The sequence below is a fragment of the Ursus americanus genome, chromosome 16, assembly GCF_024610735.1.
Source record: "Ursus americanus isolate L20-20 chromosome 16, mUrsAme1.1.p, whole genome shotgun sequence".
Taxonomy (NCBI): domain Eukaryota; kingdom Metazoa; phylum Chordata; class Mammalia; order Carnivora; family Ursidae; genus Ursus; species Ursus americanus.
Genome location: NC_142142.1, coordinates 8,855,504 through 8,873,041, shown reverse-complemented (window position 1 = coordinate 8,873,041; position 17,538 = coordinate 8,855,504). Strand labels below are relative to the sequence as shown.

Genomic DNA, 17,538 nt, shown 5'->3' with positions numbered 1-17,538 from the left:
CTGATTTTTAGTGAAATTTACAGAGTTGTACAGTCATCACCACAACCCAATTTTAGAACACTTCTCTCATCCCAAAAAGATCCCTGTGCCCATTTGCAGCCACTCACCTTTTGAGAACAGATTTAAAGAATGATTTATGATCACAACATATGTTTTTGCTCTGATGTATTTGGTACTGCGGACCATACCGTTCCTTTTGAAACATTCTCTTCCCTTCTTTCTGACCACCACTCTCTCCTGGTTTTCCTCCTAACTTTCTGGTATTTCTTCACAGATTACTTTCTCTAACTTTATTTTATTTTATTTTATTTTATTTTATTTTATTTTATTTTATTTTATTTTATTTTATTTTATTTTATTTCTCTAACTTTAAATATTTCTATTTCATAGGATTCTGTCCTGACCTCTCAGCCTACATTCTAATTAGGTGATCACATCCGTCCTCATGACTACAATTGCCATTTGAACGTGAAGATTCCAAAATCTGTTTCTAGCTCAGACTTGGGTTCTAAACTCCCAACTAGTGGAGTATAGTAGTAAAAGACTTATCACCAACAGTGGGTCTTCTCTCGAGCTCTGGTTATAATAAAATGTAAATAGAAAACTCATCGGGGTGCCTGGGTGGTACAGTCAGTTGAGTGCCTGACTCGGTTTTGGCTCAGGTCGTGATCTCAGGGTCATGAGATTGAGCCCCAAGTCAGGCTCACGCTCAGCTTGGGGTCAGCTTGAGTTTCTCTCTCCCTCTCCTTCTGTCCCCTCCCCCCTCCAAACAAATGAGTAAATCTTAAAAAAGAAAAGAAAAGAAAACTCATTAAAATAGGACATAAATCCTGGGGCACCTGAGTTGCACAGCGGTTAAGCTGCTGCCTTCGGCTCAGGGCATGATCCCGGCGTTGTGGGATCGAGCCCCACATCAGGCTCCTCCGCTATGAGCCTGCTTCTTCCTCTCCCACTCCCCCTGCTTGTGTTCCCTCTCTCTCTGGCTGTCTCTGTCTCTGTCGAAAAAATAAATAAAATCTTTTAAAAAAAAAATAGGACATAAATCCTGTTCTTCTTGGAGGAGGAAATTATGATTCACCCATATCTAATTAAATTTCAAAGTAGTGGAAGAAATAAGAAATATATATACGATCTCTAAAGTCTATATACCATAATATACTCTTCTTAGCAGATCTTGTAAGTTAGAGTTTTAATGTACCTGCATCTCTCTTACTTTATTCTAACTTATTTTTATTTTTATTTTTCTTACATAGCTGTGTCACCAGGAGATTGATGTAAACCCGAAAGCCAGGACCAAATCTTTTTTTGCTTTGTCCTTTCATTAGGAAAGCACAGTTCTTGGTACCAGTAGGCAAAAGTGTTTGTAGAATGAATAAATCAACAAATGAATGCATCAGGCAGAGCGTGCTTGAAACTGAACTGATGTGTTAATGTAGTGAACGTTGGTGGTGGGCTGCCAAATGTCATTTTCAATCTTTTCCTCCTTATAACAAAATTACAGTTTTATTACAATGATCCATCTCCCTCCACAGAGCCATATGCTTTTGTATTTGTCATAGAAATCCCATTTCTCTTTCCGGTGACAGACTTAGGGTAGGGATACGAAGAAATTCTGGCCAGTGAGCTGTAATAGGGAATCTGCTGGGGGAATTCCAGGGAAAGTTTTTCACTTATAAATAGAGATACATAGAGCCATCTTCTCTCTTTGGACATCATAGTGTCTAGATGTGTCAACCTGAACTATGACAGCCATCTGGTCATTATCTGGTATCTAAAGAAAAAGTCAGTATGCTGAGGAAAGCAGAGTAAAAGGCAGAAGAACCTGGTCCTTGCAGACATTGCGAAGTGGAAATTAACCAACTCTGAAAGTGCCGTAGCTTGGAACCTCTTAATGTGATTTGCCCTATTGTTGAAGCTTTTTAGAGTTGGGTTTTCTGTTTCAGGCGAAGGATTCCTACCAGATAATGTTAGTAAATGAATAACATAGCAAACAACCTATGTCTTTTTTTCTCTCTTTCTCATCTGACTCCAGAGGAGTGTGGACAAAGGGCACATGTCAGCCCTGTTTGTATTGGGATACAGCTACAATGTAGATGTTCTTGTGAGCCTTCTCTGGAAAGACTGTTTACTAAAGTTGGTAGTCTCAGATCTGGGCAACAAAAACAACAATGTAGGATCTTGCTTTTGCTGGTGAAAATAATGAGACTTTTCAGCCTGGCTCTACTACACAATGCTGGCATTTTCAGCACAAGGGGACAGTCCTAATAGTAATATTTTTCAGGAGACTTGAAGATATATATTGACACTGGTTCTTTGTAGTTATTATGTTTATACAAATTTCAGAACTTTTACCTTTTTCTCCTCTTCCATCTACTTAAATTCTACTAATATGCCAAGATGCAGCTGAGATTTCATCCTTGTCATAAATATAATGCATCATGAGGTAACCTCTCCTCTAATCTGTTAATTGCCTTAGTAGTTTATTTAGCAGTTGGTCATGCAATGCTTGGTGAGATCTCAATTTATTGTTTTAAAATGTTGTTCAAACCTTTATTAAACTTTTATTTAAAAACATTTTTTATTTAAAAATTATTTTATTTTATTTTATTTTTATTCCAGTATAGTTAACATTTAAACTTTTCCTATGTCTTTCCTTTTCAACTACATTGTAAGCTCCCCTATGGCTGAATACATGTCAAGATATCCTCACACAAGCACCTCATCTACCGGATAATAAACTGTCAATTTACTAAATTATCAAATAAACAAATGATTATTGGGGCACCTGGATGGCTCAGTTGGTTAAGCATCTGCCTTCCACTCAGGTCATGATCCTGGAGTTTCAGGAGCGAGCCGCATGTCAGGGGCCTGCTTCTCCCTCTGCCCTCCCCACTCATGCTCTCGCGCTCACTCTCTCTCTCAAATAAATAAATAAAATCTTAAAAAAATAAATAAACAAATGATTATTTATGTTTTATTGTAAATTTTTAATTTAAAATGTTAAGAATGTGTAGAGGGAAGATTTTGGCAAAGGAGTTAGAAATCTCATTAGAAATTTTCTTTGTATTTTGTTGCTGAGAGCTGAACAGATTTTTTGGATTACAAAAATATCTTTCCTTTACCTCTTAAGTATATAATAATTCAGTGGTAATAGGTATGGAGAATCAAATAAGATAGGATTTGTTTTAGTGTTTATATGAAGTTGACCCTCATGCTTTGTTTTCTCTCCCATCTCCTCAGCACAAAGCATATTACACATTAAACAATGTGTAGAGACTTGGGACTAGGCTCATGAGTATTTATCATACTGTTATATTTTTAATAGACTTTATTTTTTAGAGCACTTTTATGTTCATAGCAAAATTGAGAGGAAGATACAAAGGTTTCTCAAATATCTCCTGCCCTGACACATGCATAGCTTCCCCCATTATCAGTATCCCCAACTAGAATGGTACATATGTTAGTATTGATGAACCCACATTGAACTATTATTGTCACCCAAAGACCACAGTTTACATTTTGTGGATTTGGGCAAATGTATAATCCACCATTATACAGTGTAGTATCATACTGAGTAGTTTCGCTGCCCTAAAAATCACCTATTCAACCCTCCCTCTCTCTTAACCCCTGACAGCCACTAATTCTTTTATTGTCTCCATCGTTTTGATTTTTCCGGAAACATGAACATTTAACATAAACATGCAGTTAACATGAACATTAAAACTCCATTTTGGGGGCACCTGGGTGGCATAGTCGGCTGAGCATCCAACTCTTGGTTTCAGTTCAGATTGTGATCTCAGGGTCATGGGATTGAGCCCCAGATTGGGCTCTGCACTCAGCACGGAGTCTGTTTGGGACTCTCCCTGCCCCTCTGCCCCTCTTCTGTCTCTCTCTCAAATAAATGAATAAATCTTAAAAAACAGAACAAAACACTTTTTTATCCTACCATCAATCAGGATAAAATAGAGGTGCTTGGCTGGCTCAGTCAGTGGAGCATGTGATTCTTGATATTGGGGTTCCCTATGTTTACTTTTTTAAATGAAATATAATTCACATATCATAACATTCACCGTTCTAAAGTGCATAGTTCAATGGTTTGTATTGAATTCACAATGTTGTGCAACCATCACCACTATCTAATTCCAGATCATTTCATTGCCCCAAAAAGGAAGGGGCGTGTTAGCATATGCGGCCTTTTGCATTCAGCTTCTTAGCATAATGTTTTCAAGTTTCATCCATGTTATTCCATGTATCAGCACTTCATTCCTTTTTATGGCTAAATAATACTCCATTGTATGGATATACCTGCTTTTTTTTTTACCCATTTATCAGTGGATAGGAATTTGAGTTGTGGGTGCCTGGGTGGCTCAGTCAGTTAAGCATCTGCCTTCGGCTCAGGTCATGATCCCAGGGTCCTGGGATCAAGTCCTTAGTTGGGCTCGGTGCTCAGTGGGGAGCCTGCTTCTCCCTCTACCCCTCCCCCCTGCTCATGATCTCTCTCTCTCTCAAATAAATAAAATCTTAAAAAAAAAAAAAGAAATTTGAGTTGTTTCTACTTTTTGGATATTAGTAATAATGCTCCTATGAACACTCAGGAGCCCCTTGTACACACAGGTTTTTGTGTGGACATATGTTTTCAATTCTCTTGAATGTATACCTAGAAGTAGAATTGCTGAGTCACACGGTAACCATATGTTTAAAATTGTGAGGAAGTACCACACTGATTTCCAAAGTGGTGGCACCCTTTTATATTCCCAACAGCAATGTATGAAGGTTCAAATTCTCTATGTCCATTCTAATACTTGTTATTTTCTGGTTGTTGTTTTTTTTTTAATTCTAGTCACTTATGAAGTGGTATCTCGTGTTTTTTATTCATATTTCTCCAATAGTTCATTATATTGAGCATATTTTCATCTGATTATTGGCCATTTATGTATCATCTTTGACAAAGTGTTTGTTCAATTCTTTGTCCATTTTTAATTGGATTGTCTTTCGATTGTTGAGTATAAAAGTCCTTTATATATTCTGGATACTAGACCTTTATCAGATCTATGATTTGTAAATACTTTCTTCATTCTGAGTGTTGTCTTTTCACTTTCTTGGTAGTATCCTTTGGTGCATAAAAGTTTTTTGTTTTTTTTTTTAAAGATTTTATTTATTTATTCGACAGAGATAGAGACAGCCAGCGAGAGAGGGAACACAGCAGGGGGAGTGGGAGAGGAAGAAGCAGGCTCCCAGCGGACGAGCCCGATGTGGGACTCGATCCCGGAACGCCGGGATCACGCCCTGAGCCGAAGGCGGACGCCTAACGACTGTGCTACCCAGGCGCCCCTCTCTTCTCTTTTTTTTAGAAGGAGGGGAGGGGCTGAGGAAGAGGGAGAGAGAGACTCTTAAACAGACTCCACACCCAGCTTGGAGCCCAACGTGGGGCTTGACCTCACAACCCTGAGATCATGACCTGAGCTGAAATCAAGAGTCAGATGCTTAACAGACTGTGCCACCCAGGGGCCCCTGTTCTTTCAGTTTCTTAAGGTAGAAGTTTAGGTTAGTGATTTGTGGTCCTCCTTTTTAATATAGGCATTTATAGTTATGTTTTTCTTTAAGTACTGCATTTGCTGCCTCCCAAAAGGTTTTATGTGTTGGGGTTTTCTTTAGTTCATTTCAAAGTGTTTTCTTTCTTTCTCTCTCTCTTTCTTTCTTTCTTTCAATTTTTTTTAAAGATTTCATTTATTTATTTATCGGAGAGAGAGCACAAGCAGAGGGAGGGGCAGAGGGAGAGGGAGAAGTAGGCTCCCTGATGAGTAAGGAGCCCGATGCGAGACTCTATCTTAGGACCCTGGGATCATGACGTGGACCAAAGGCAGATGTTTAATTGACTGAGCCACCCAGGTGTCCCTCATTTCAACGTATTTTCTGATTTCCCTTGTGCTTTCTTCTTTGACCTATTGATTACTTAGGAGTATGTTGTTTAATTTCTACATATGTGTGGATTTCCCAAATTTCTTTCTGGTATTGATTTTTTTAAGTTTAAGTTAATTTATTTATTTAAGCAATCTCTACGCCCAACGTGGGGCTCAAACTCATGACCAAGAGATCGAGTCACATGCTCTTTGGACTGAGCTAGCCAGGCGCCCCTGTTATTGATTTTTAATTTCATTCCATTGTAGTTAAAGAACATATTTTGTATGATTTTAATATTTTTCAATTTATTGAGACTTGTTTTATGGCCTAAGATATGGTCTATCATCAAGAATATTCTACGTGCACTTGAGTTATTGTACACTTTGCTGTTATTAGATTGAGTGTTGTATATATGTCTGTTAGGTCTAGTTGGTACACAGTATTGTTAAAGTCTTCTATTTCTTTGTTGAACCTCTGTGTATTTGTTGTATCCATGATGACAGCAAGATATTAAAGTCTCCAACTATTATTGTTGAATTGTCTATTTCTCCCTTCAATTCTGTCAGTTTTTGCTTCACGTATTTTTAAGTCTTCATGTATCATTAGGTCCATATATTCATATTAGTGTTGTATCTTCTTGATGGGTTGATGCTTTTACCATTATAAAATATGCTTCTTTGTCTCTAGTAACAATTTTGGTCTTAATTAGTAATAATCTATGTAAATATTTAATATTGGCTCGACTCCTCATTTAAATGTATGCTGTCTTAATATAGGGGTAAATGATGTGGTCAAGTAAAGACTATAAAAGTTCCAGAGATTGTTGATATTTACTTATGTTATGTATATTGCCATGCACATAGATTCAATATTCCATTCTTAGCATATTTTTCTGAGCACCAAATACATATAAGACCCAGGAAGTACATTATATGCATAAGGCACACTCTTACCTTGAATAGCTTATGAAATCTAATTGACAAACTAGGACATAAAGTGTGGAGTAAAAGACTGATTCGCAAACTCAGGTGCATAAAATTCTTGTTAAACCCGTTAAAAATTAGTTTCCGAAGTCATACCTTCAAAGATTTTGACTCAGTAGTTTCAGCTTGGTGCTCTATAATCTTAATTTTTTAAAAAAATTTTTATTATTTTTTATTTATTTTCTAAACATTTTTTAATTCGTTAAAAAAATTTTTTTTAAGATTTTATTTTTATTTATTTGACACAGAGAGAGCACACGCAGGGGGAACAGGCAGAGGGAGAGGGAGAAGCAGGCTCACTGGGCAGGGAGTCCGATGAGGGGCTCGATCCCAGGACCCTGGGATCATGACCTGAGCCAAAGACAGATGCTTAACGACTGAGCCACCCAGGCACCCCTAAACATTTTTTTAAAAGATTTTATTTATTTATTTGACAGAGAGGGAGTGAACAAGCAGGGGGAGCAGCAGGCAGAGGGAGAGGGAGAAGCAGGCCGAGCTCAGAGGATCATGGGATCATGACCTGAGCCGAAGGCAGATGCTTAACCAACTGAGTCACTCAGGTGCCCCTAAATTTTTTTTTTAAGATTTATTTATTTATTTGAGAGAGAGAGAGACAGAATAAGCGAGTGAGCACATATGGTGGGAGGGGCGGAAGGCCCAAATCTTCAAGCTGACTACCCATTAAGCGCAGAGCTTAATGTGGGGCTCAAAACAGGGCTTGATCTCATGATTCATGAGACCATGACCTATGACATCATGACCTGAGCCAAAACCAAGAGTTGGTAGCTTAATCAACTGAACCACCCAGGTGCCCTCATCCATATATCTTCTTTGAAGAAATGTCTCCTCAAGTCTTTCGCTGTTCAAAATTCACCTAGGTGTCCCTCTTTTCTTTTCAAGTTTTATTTTTATTTAAGTAATCCCTTCACCCCACGTGGGGCTCGAACTCACAACTCTGAGATCGAGCGTTGTATGCTCTTTTGAGCCAGCCAGGCACCCCTCTTTTACTGTATTTTAAAAATTTGGTTGTAATAATTTTAATTTCCAAGAAAGGCTGTTTTTGTTTCAATGTTCCATTTTAAAAAAATATGATCTTGCGAGTGCCTGGGTGGCTTAGTTACTTAACCGTCTGCCTTGGGCTCAGGTCATGATCCCGGGGTCCTGGGATTGAGCCCCATATCGGGCTCCCTGTCCCTGCTCAGTGGGGAGTCTGCTTCTCCCTCTGCCCCTCCCCCCAACTCATGTGCACCAGCTTTCTCTCTCTGTCTCTCTCAAAAATAAATAAATAATATCTTTAAAAAATTTATGATCTCATTCTTCATAATTATGCAATGCTTTTCTCTCACCATAGACTTTCCTATTAATTTCTTGCTGGTTTAATTGTTTTATTTTCTTTATTTCATATTGGAGACTTATCAAATATATGGGAAACCTTTAATTTTGTTCATATTTAATAGAAGCCATCAAACTAATTAGAAGCTCAATGTGAGTGGGTGACATTTACTGATTAGAAGGGTTCATTATGGGATGATTTGGTCTGAACTGGTTATTTATTTATTTATTTATTCGACAGAGAGAGAGACAGCCAGCGAGAGAGGGAACACAAGCAGGGGGAGTGGGAGAGGAAGAAGCAGGCTCATAGAGGAAGAGCCTGACGTGGGGCTCGATCCCAGAACTCCGGGATCACGCCCTGAGCCGAACGCAGACGCTTAACCGCTGTGCCACCCAGGCGCCCCTGAACTGGTTTTTTAATTCTTAACTGCTGTGCCACCCAGGCGCCCCTCGAACTGGTTTTTTAATTCAAGTTACCTCCATATTCAAAATTTACAGGTCCTTTCTCTGGGATGTTTCAGCTTATCTTTCAGTCTTTTTGAGGGGGGCATATAAGACACTGCTAGTGTTATGAAAGATCCTTGGGGAGAGACCACTGGTTGTCAATCTTCCTATCTTCTGGCAGCACCTCACCCTAGTACTCCACTATGCCTGGTTATTGAGTCTAGAGCCTCTTGTGTTTATTTCCTCCATAGAGATGGATGGGTTTATAACTACTATTTATACAGTCTTTGATTCAGTTCTCCTTGTTTTTGGCCCCTTTCTTTACCTCTGCCTTCTGTAGTACCTGTTACTTCACATTCCAGAGCCTTTCTGGGGTTCTGTTTGGCTTGCTTGTTACTTTCCCCTTCAGTGAACACTTTCTGTGCTCTGTTTAGTCAGTTACCACTGCTCTTTGTCTCCCAACTTAAAATATGATGGCTCTGGGTTAGAGATGTCAAAACCAGAGCTTGCGCTTTTATTTTTTATTTTTGTTTTGCAAAATTTCAGAAAAGGAAGGAAGCAGAAACATCTTTAATCTATCATCCCGTAACTGGAAATTTGTTTAATTTTCGCAAATGATGTGGCTTATTATCTCACTGGATAGTTTTGGCTACACACTACTGTAATGACTTTAATATCTTTTGATTTTTATATAAAATAAAGTCCTAATCTCTATGTACTATTAAAAAATCTGAAGAAATTTTCACAAAAAGCTGGTTTCTCTTGGCACTTTAGGCAACTTACAATTTGGCTGTACAGTCTGTTGGCATTTCGGTGCAAACAGTATTGGTCCCACTTTTCTGTCCTAAGATGCTCTGTTCTTTACATAAACAGCAGGAGAAGCAGTTGTTCTCTTCTACTCTGAGGGTGATTATCTCTTAGTGGCAAGTGTGATTCATTCTCCTGTACATCTTGGAGGAGACTTTATTACTTGTGGGGGATACAGTGCTGGGGAGAGGAGAGCTCCAGCAATGTGTCAGGTATTACACATTCTGGACTGGAATAAAAAGAAGCAACCTCTTCCCCCACTGCAATTTCAAAGCCTGGAAGTAACATCCCACATCTAAGGCTCTGTGAAATCACATTATTCATAACAAGGACCATGATTCATATGAACGGAACAAAATGGAATTATCAAAAATAGATTCTGTAGATTAATCGGTAGCAAAAATATCTCCTGACTTAGCTTATGAATTGGCTATAATCACAGGAAGGACGATTCCATTGAGGTTTTACCATCTTCTCCTCCACCGTGATTGAATAACCTTTATACTTCTCCCATGATACATCTTTGTAGGTCAGGGTATTTGGAAAACTGGTTTTGACATGATGCCTCCCTCTTTTTTTTTTTTTTTTTTCTCGTTGTCTTTTAAAAATGAGACTTGCTTAAACATACCTTCTGTTAATTGTGTTCATTTAATTGGTCACCTTGAATTATTGAGCATTTGTCATTTCTATGCTTTCTATATTGACCCACTATTATTTTTAGCAATGATGATTATAATAGCCTGCAGAGTGGATTAGAAGGGCTTCACATCTGATGGAGCTTGAATTCCTGCCAGAGCTATTATTTCCTTGAAATATGAGCAATATGATTCCAGTCCTTTTACCTGGGCAGTTTTCTCCTCCTATTGATTTCCTGCCTCTCTAAGAGTAATAAATCCTTTTTAGGGAGTAGTAAACAGAAAAAGACAGTTCCAGTTTGATAACTAGCACTGTATTATGTATACACGCACAGTTTTGAGTAACTAACATTCAGGGAATTGTGTGAGATGTTTTAAGAGATCTAAAGATGAGAATGTCAGATGCTTTCAGCTGCAAGTAACAATGACAGAGGCATAGGAAGACATTATTAAATACAAAGACATTTATTATTTTGCTAAAAAAAAGTCCACAGGAAGGCCCGTTCCAGGATTGGTACAGTGGCTCAATAATGCCTTTCAGCTTAGCCATCATCAATGGATTGGCTTTCTCTTAAGGATTATATGTCAATGTTCATATGATGCCTTAGCTCTAGATATCATGTCCTTTTATAACCACATCTAATGGCAGAAGAATGGCAGCTTTCCTTCATTTACCTCTTTTCATCAGGGAAGAAACTTTATCTCAGAAGTCTGTGGCACATTTCCTTCTGGCTCAGATGAAGTTACGTGTCTTTAGCTTAGCTGAAGGGAAGCTAGAAAATTATCTGTCACTTCCAGTATATATTGTGGAGGCGTGTGTGTGTTGTGTGTGTGTATCATTAGATAGGCAACCAACAGTGTCTGACACAAGGAATAAGATGACATCTCAGTCCTCCCTAAAGAAGTTTGTGTCTCTCTGGGTGGAATAACAAGCTATAACCCTATTACAATTTCTGTGTGGAACTTCCTGGAAACACTCATGGGCTTCAAATTAACAATCCCTTTCAAACTGGTTAAAGAAAACTGTTCTAGAAACTTTTGATTTGGAGTTGCCAAAGCTGCCCTCTTTCAATTGTTAGTCACAAGTCTGTTCTGAGCATCTTTTTCATAAGTGGTGTTAAGAAATGTAGTATCAGTTTACATAATGTGATTATAAGTGATGTTCTCTTTCTCCAAAATGCTCTTGCCCTTCTACCTTCACATGCCCACATCTCATTCATCCTTTGATGAAAGCTAAAAAATCATGCCTCCCATTTATTTCATTTGTTCAGCAAATATCTGTTGCGTGCTTACTATGTCAAGCACCCCACTATTGTTGGGGATACAAAACAGGAGCTCTGACCTCATGGAGCTTACAGTCAGGTGAGGGGAACACTGACAATTAATAATCACAAATGCTGAGGAAGAATAAGGTACAAGCAGAGGACAGGCAGGGGTATTTACACTGTTGGTGGGGATAGAAGCAGAGAAGTCTATGTGAAGACTTTTTAAAGATGATACCTTACAGGATGAGTAGGAATTGGAGAGAAAAAGGGAGGGGAAAGTGCTCAAGGTAAAGAGAATAGTGTATAGGAAACCATGGAAGTGAAGTGTTAATGAAAGGGCTCTTGAAAAAGGCCTCTTTAACTCCTCCTTCCCCTAAGTAATTTCTGCATTTGATGAACCCATAGCACTTAATGTACAATTTTTAGACCACAAGATCCGTGAAGGCAAAACATCTGACTTACACAGAGTACTGGGTAAGTAGTGCAGCTTCAGAGGAGAGCGAGGCTGTATCTGTATCGATGAAAAGTGCTAGCTTAAAACATTAAAATATCTGAGGTAAGAGGTGGATTATACCACACTTCTCTTCAAAATGATAGGAAAAGCATCACCTGTCTAGGTGACTACAGAGACCAAAGCAACAGGGAGGAATTGATTCATAAAGTTCTGGAGGAAGTACAAAGTAATTATAGCTCCAATCCTCAGATGTTACTTTAAAAGCTATTTTAGGAAATATAATGAAAACCTGGTATACAACAGAAATAAAAAAGAGCCACTCACTTATGTTTACAAGAGGTTTTCTTTTTCTTTTTTTTTAAGAGGTTTTCTTTTTAAATATTCTCTTAGTATGGGCTGCTCTTTGTGTGTGGCAGGGTTTTAGATTACTGGTGGGGAGGGCCTAACCAGACCTGACAAGCTACTTTTAAAATCAAATATTAAGGGACGCCTGGGTGGCTCAGTCAGTTAAGCAACTGCCTTCAGCTTGGGTCACCATCCCAGGGTGCTGGAATCAAGTCCTACCTCGGGCTCCCTGCTCAGCGGGGAGCCTGCTTCTTCCTCTGCCTGCTGCTCCCCCTGCTTGTGCTCTCTTTCTCTGTCAAATAAATAAATAAAATCTTTTAAAAATGTATTTAAAAAAACACACATACACACAAATGTCCATGTCATGACTCAGGTTTTTACCGTTTCATTTCTTATTTTTTCTTTTTTCTTCTTTCATTTTATTTATTTTTTTTTCTCTTTTTTTTTCTTCTTTCATTTTAGATTCATATTCCAAAATCCTTTTGCCATTTGGTTGAGAAGAACCAAAAGTGAGTAAATTTTGATAGAGAAGGAGGTTTGGGGATATAGCTATTGTCTCGATAGGCCAGAATACACAGTATTTTAAGCTTTCATGAGAAAGCTCCCTTTAATTTATTCCTCTCCTTAATTCTAGTTTAGCAATTCATCACTGGGTTTGAGAAGGCACTTGTTTGATCCTGCCATTTCTATAGCTAAGTAAATAATAATTCCCAAATAATGAGCAAATGTATATAAATGTGTTGTGTGAAAGGTAAGACACTATATACAAATGTAAGGATTTATTTTATCATTAACTTGGGAAGTTTTGTTTTTTGTTTTTTGAGAGAGAGAGAGAGATAAAGGGAGCTCAGGCTCTGGGGGGGGCAGTAGGGGAGGGCAGAAGGAGAGGGAGAAAGAATCCCAAGCAGGCCCCATGCCCATTGCAGAGCCTGAAGCTGGCTGATCCCACAACCCTAAGATCATGAACGGAACTGAAATCAAGTCAGATGTCTAACCAACTGCCACCCAGGCACCCCAGAAGTATTTTTGACAGTTATTATTACTATTTTTAAGTAATCTCTACTCCCAACATGGGGCTTTAACTCACAACGCCGAGATCAAGAGTCACATGCTCTACAGACTGAGCCAGCCAGGTTGTCAACCTCCACTTTTTTTTGATACTCGTTTTTTGAAGTGACCTCCTCAAGGACAGAGATTACTTTTTTGGATGCTGTCCCATAGTATGGTGAGGTATGGATGCCAAATTCTCTAATTTGGTCATTCTTACTCTTTTATTAATATACTTTATTTTTTAAAAGTTTTAAATTTAGAGAAAAATTGAGCAGACAGTACAGAAAGTCCCCATATAACCTCTCCTTCCCCAGTTACCTTTATTATTGTTAGTATGATACAACATTTGTTACAATTAATGAACTAATATTGATACACTGTAATTACTAAAGTCCATATTCATTTAGTTTTTGTTTTTTTTTTAGTTTTTGCCTAAAGTCTTTTTTTCTCTTCCAGGATCCCATTCAGCTTAAAACCTACACTGAGTTGTCATGTTGTATCTATGCGACACTTAGTTGCCATGTGTCCTTAGGTTCCTCTTGGCTCTGACATTAACCTTCATTTCTGGGGTCATAAACTGGGTTGAAATCTGATAAAAGTTATGGATCCTTTCCACAGAAAAGTGCACATGCTTCAGATATCTAATGTAAGGGAGGTCCACCCATAACAGAGTCAGAAGACCAGCTCTAGGAGGAAAAGGTGATCTTTAAAAATATTCCCTCTCCCACATTTGGGCTCAAGGTCAGGCTCTACCTCCAGTTTGTTGGGTGACCTTTTTGCATAGCTGTCCTACTTGGGCCTCAGTTTCACCATCTGTGAAATGAAGGGTTTGGTTTACACGATGTCCAAATCCTTTTCTATCACAGTAGATGGTGGGCGTCACCTACAGTTGTCTACATCAGCGAAACAAAGGCTAATAACAGACCAAGCCAGGTCAGGTCGGGGAAGTGGATGGGCTTTATCAATAGAGAGGTTGCAGAGGTTCAATGGGGAAAAGGCAAAACCTAGGTTCCACTTTATGGCTTTGTGGATTTTCTAAGTCATTTCCTTCCTCTGAGCTTCAATTTCCTCATCTGCAAAAATGTAAAGGCTCTGCTTCTGGTAGTTATGAAACTCCTGGAAGCAACAGTGGACAATATACCTAGTAAGATATTGTGTGAGGAATTACGATAAGAAAAAAGATGGAGTAGGTGGGTGAGAGCACGGGTGAAGGGCGGATTTAAGGAATGCGAGGCAGGGCTGAGGGCTCTGGAGAAGAGGAACTTAGTACACACCTTAGGGCTATCGGACCACACCCTCAGAGAGCTGGGGTCAATTCAACCTACGTGCCCGCCCCGCCTCCTCTCTCCCCTTCCTTTCCTTCCCCTCCTCTCAGGCTGCAGCGCGCCACACTACTCATGGCAGTCACAGTGCGACGTTTTCCACCGCGCAAGGGCCGCGCGCGCTCTCGCGCCGCCACCTCACTGCCATCCCTGCCTGCCCTTGACTTCCTTCGATTGGTTCTCACGTAAGTGACGTAAGCGCTCCTTATTCCACCCACATCACTTCCCAGGGTTCCGCCCCACCTCCTCCTTGCTTCTCCCGACTCGCGTGGCAACCTAACCTGCACTCGTCTCTGTTGCGCTGGAGGAGCCGGGAAAGCAAGCTAAACCAGGAAGGCGCCGTCTTGTGGCGCGCACGCGCACGCACGCACGCACGCACGCCGGCGGCCGGCGGGGCGGCACGCTCGCGCCCGGGCTCGCCGCGCGCCGCGCCAGAGGCTCGCGCACTCAGCAGGTTGGGCTGCGGCGGCGGCAGCTGTGGGAGCGGAGGCGCTGCGCGTGAGAGGTCCCAGACGCGTCTGCGGCTCCAGTTCCGCCACCCTCCGCTTCTCTCACCCCAGTCTCGGTGCCGGGTGCTGAGAAGGGAACGGCGCTAACCTTGGGAACCTCTAGCACACCCCTGGCTGCTTCCGACACCGCCATCCTTCTTTTCCCAGCCGCGGGCCTCGCTCGGTGCTAGGCGACTCTGCGGGGAGGCGGCGGCTACCGCTGCCTGTCTGTGGGGAGGAGTCCTGCCCTGCAGCCTTGCTCCGCCGCGGGGCCATAAAGGATCCGAGAGTGCTCGGCGCCGATCCTTCCTCTCGCCTTTTTCGTCAGCCGCTTGGAGCAGCGTCGGTCCGAGAGGTCTCTGGGCTGAGGCGGCGGCAGCTCCTCCGGCTCCATCATGTCCGCGGGCGGAGACTTCGGGAATCCGCTGAGGAAATTCAAGCTGGTGTTCCTGGGGGAGCAGAGCGGTGAGTGCGCGGCTCCCCCACTCCTGGCAGCCGGCCGCGGCTTACCCGCACCGCCCCCAGTGCGGCCCTTCTGTCCGCGAAGGCTCTACCGGCCTCGCGTTCGGCTCGGTGCTAGCCCACAGCCCTGCCTGGTGTTTGCCGACCCCTCTTAGCCACCAGCTCCTCTTCGTCTTGATTTGTCGGTCAGATTTTGATCCTTCCGTCCCCGGCTCCGACGTCTCTTTCCCCCGCAGCCCGGGCCTTTCCCGTCGATCTGCCACCCCCCGCCCCCGCCAGTCTTCACCCCGCCCAGCCCCAGCCTGCTGTCCATGTCCATCCTTTTCTTCCTCCGGTCTCCGTCGTCTCACCAACCGTGCCCCCCTTCCTTGAGCCCCACCCTTATTCTTGGCTTTTATCCCAGTTCGTCAGCTCTGTGAAGGCCCACCCCGGGAAGCCCCACTCCGGGGAACCGACCCCCTTCAACCTTGGACAAGGAGGGTGGGGGGATTAGGGCGTTGTTTTCCCTGGAGGCTTGGCCCTGGGAAGTGCGGATCTTGTGGGAGGTGGGAAGTGGGGGGGGGGTCGTAGAAATTTTGGATTGTTTTCACTTGGGTGGGGAATTAGTTTGGGTTATGGAGGATATATGTCTGAATTGGAGGCGACTTGAGGATGAAGTGGTTGGGGAGTAAAAGGGGAGGCGGCGGCAGTGGCGATTTTTGCTTCTTGGCTTAGGCTGTAGCTTATTGGAAAACCTCATTTTCTTCTCATGACTTTGATCCCTGACAATTCTTTTGGCACTGTTGATGCTTTCCCGATCTCTGCCAGATGCTATGTCATGATCGTTTTACTTGGAATTTTTCACATCTCACCTCTCCTTTCTCCTTTCAACATGAAGCAGTGTCTGATTCTCTTTATGGTGGTGCAAACAGGAATTACCGGAGAAATGGTAATTATTCTGAGTGTTTTCCAGTTGTATATTCAGGATTCCTGTGAGAGAAGGCCTGGGAATAACGAACATCTTTGTTTTGTAGGATTTCCTTTGGGGCTAGAGAGTAATGGAGTAGAGTAGAATAGATTTATCATCTAGTTATCTAAATTAGATTTCAATATGTAATACCGTTTTGGCTAAATGACCCTTTTTGCTTAATATTCCATAGTATGTGATGAGTGGAATGATCTTACCTGCTCAGGCTTCTGCTGTTGCTTACTTTGTATTATATCCAAGATCCTAGTTTTATGATGGCTTTCTCTAAAGTTACTTCTAGTGATGATTCCAATTTTATGCTCAATTATGCCAGTTGACACTGGACAATGTAGAGATTATTGTCCTCCTTTGTTTTTCTCACATTTTTCATGACCGTCTTTAAAATTCAGACATTGAGAGGTTAGTTCCTCCCAAGTCATCAGACATTGAGTTAACTGCTAGGTACCTTAGGTTAGGCTGTGGAGAAGACAATTTTTGATTGGAAAGCAGATAACTGTTAGAAATTCAGAGCTTTTACCACTACCTTGAACTGTTTATACTAATGTATATGGCATTAAAATAGATTAGTATTAGTTGCAAAATTGCTTCCACTTGGAGCTGAGAAATCATTTTTCTCTTTTCAGTATATAATCTTTACCTCCTCCCTCCCTACCAAGGAAAAATACAGTCTTCTTTTTGCTTATGAATTTTCCTGAAGCAAGTATAAGCTTGTTTCTTGAAGTAACTTGGTAAGACCTATGAGGGTGATCCAACCCTAGGTATTTTATGGCAATTTCAGGACAATGCCATCCATAAAATATAGTGTATTGGTCATTATTGATAAATACGATCTAAAGTGCTTATTGTGCACTCTAGGGATGTTATTGCTGGCCTTATGTTGTGATGCAGAGCTATTTAGTTTGCATGAAAAAATCCATTAATCTCTGTCCTAGGAAGATTTTAGTATGAGTGGTGATCATAACTTAAGTACTGCAGGTTTCCTTTGAATTTGAGTATTTATATTCTAATTCACATTGCAGAGTTTGGTGGCTTCTCATTTAAGTAGTGACAACAACCCACCCCCCATAGTTCCTGAAGTCATTT

At 41.0% G+C, this 17,538-nt stretch overlaps 2 protein-coding genes across 4 annotated transcripts in view; both read left to right on the top strand.

Moving 5' to 3' along the window:
• The window catches only part of LOC148108753 (uncharacterized), a 34,167-nt gene extending 19,392 nt beyond the window's left edge, over positions 1-14,775 (top strand). Inside the window, exons 4-5 of one of the 2 annotated variants that reach the window (XM_087868157.1) lie at positions 12,629-12,675; positions 14,592-14,775. In XM_087868157.1, coding sequence (XP_087724283.1) covers positions 12,629-12,675; positions 14,592-14,727 — 183 coding nt within the window. In that variant the 3' untranslated portion in view covers positions 14,728-14,775. The remainder of the gene's footprint in view (positions 1-12,628; positions 12,676-14,591) is intronic. The other variant, XM_087868158.1, reaches the window with a different exon arrangement.
• A 211-nt stretch (positions 14,776-14,986) lies between these two features.
• Positions 14,987-17,538, top strand: part of RAB6A (RAB6A, member RAS oncogene family) — a 79,306-nt gene continuing 76,754 nt past the window's right edge. The window contains exon 1 of one of the 2 annotated variants that reach the window (XM_045816320.2): positions 14,987-15,491. In XM_045816320.2, coding sequence (XP_045672276.1) covers positions 15,422-15,491 — 70 coding nt within the window. In that variant the 5' untranslated portion in view covers positions 14,987-15,421. The remainder of the gene's footprint in view (positions 15,492-17,538) is intronic. The other variant, XM_045816321.2, reaches the window with a different exon arrangement.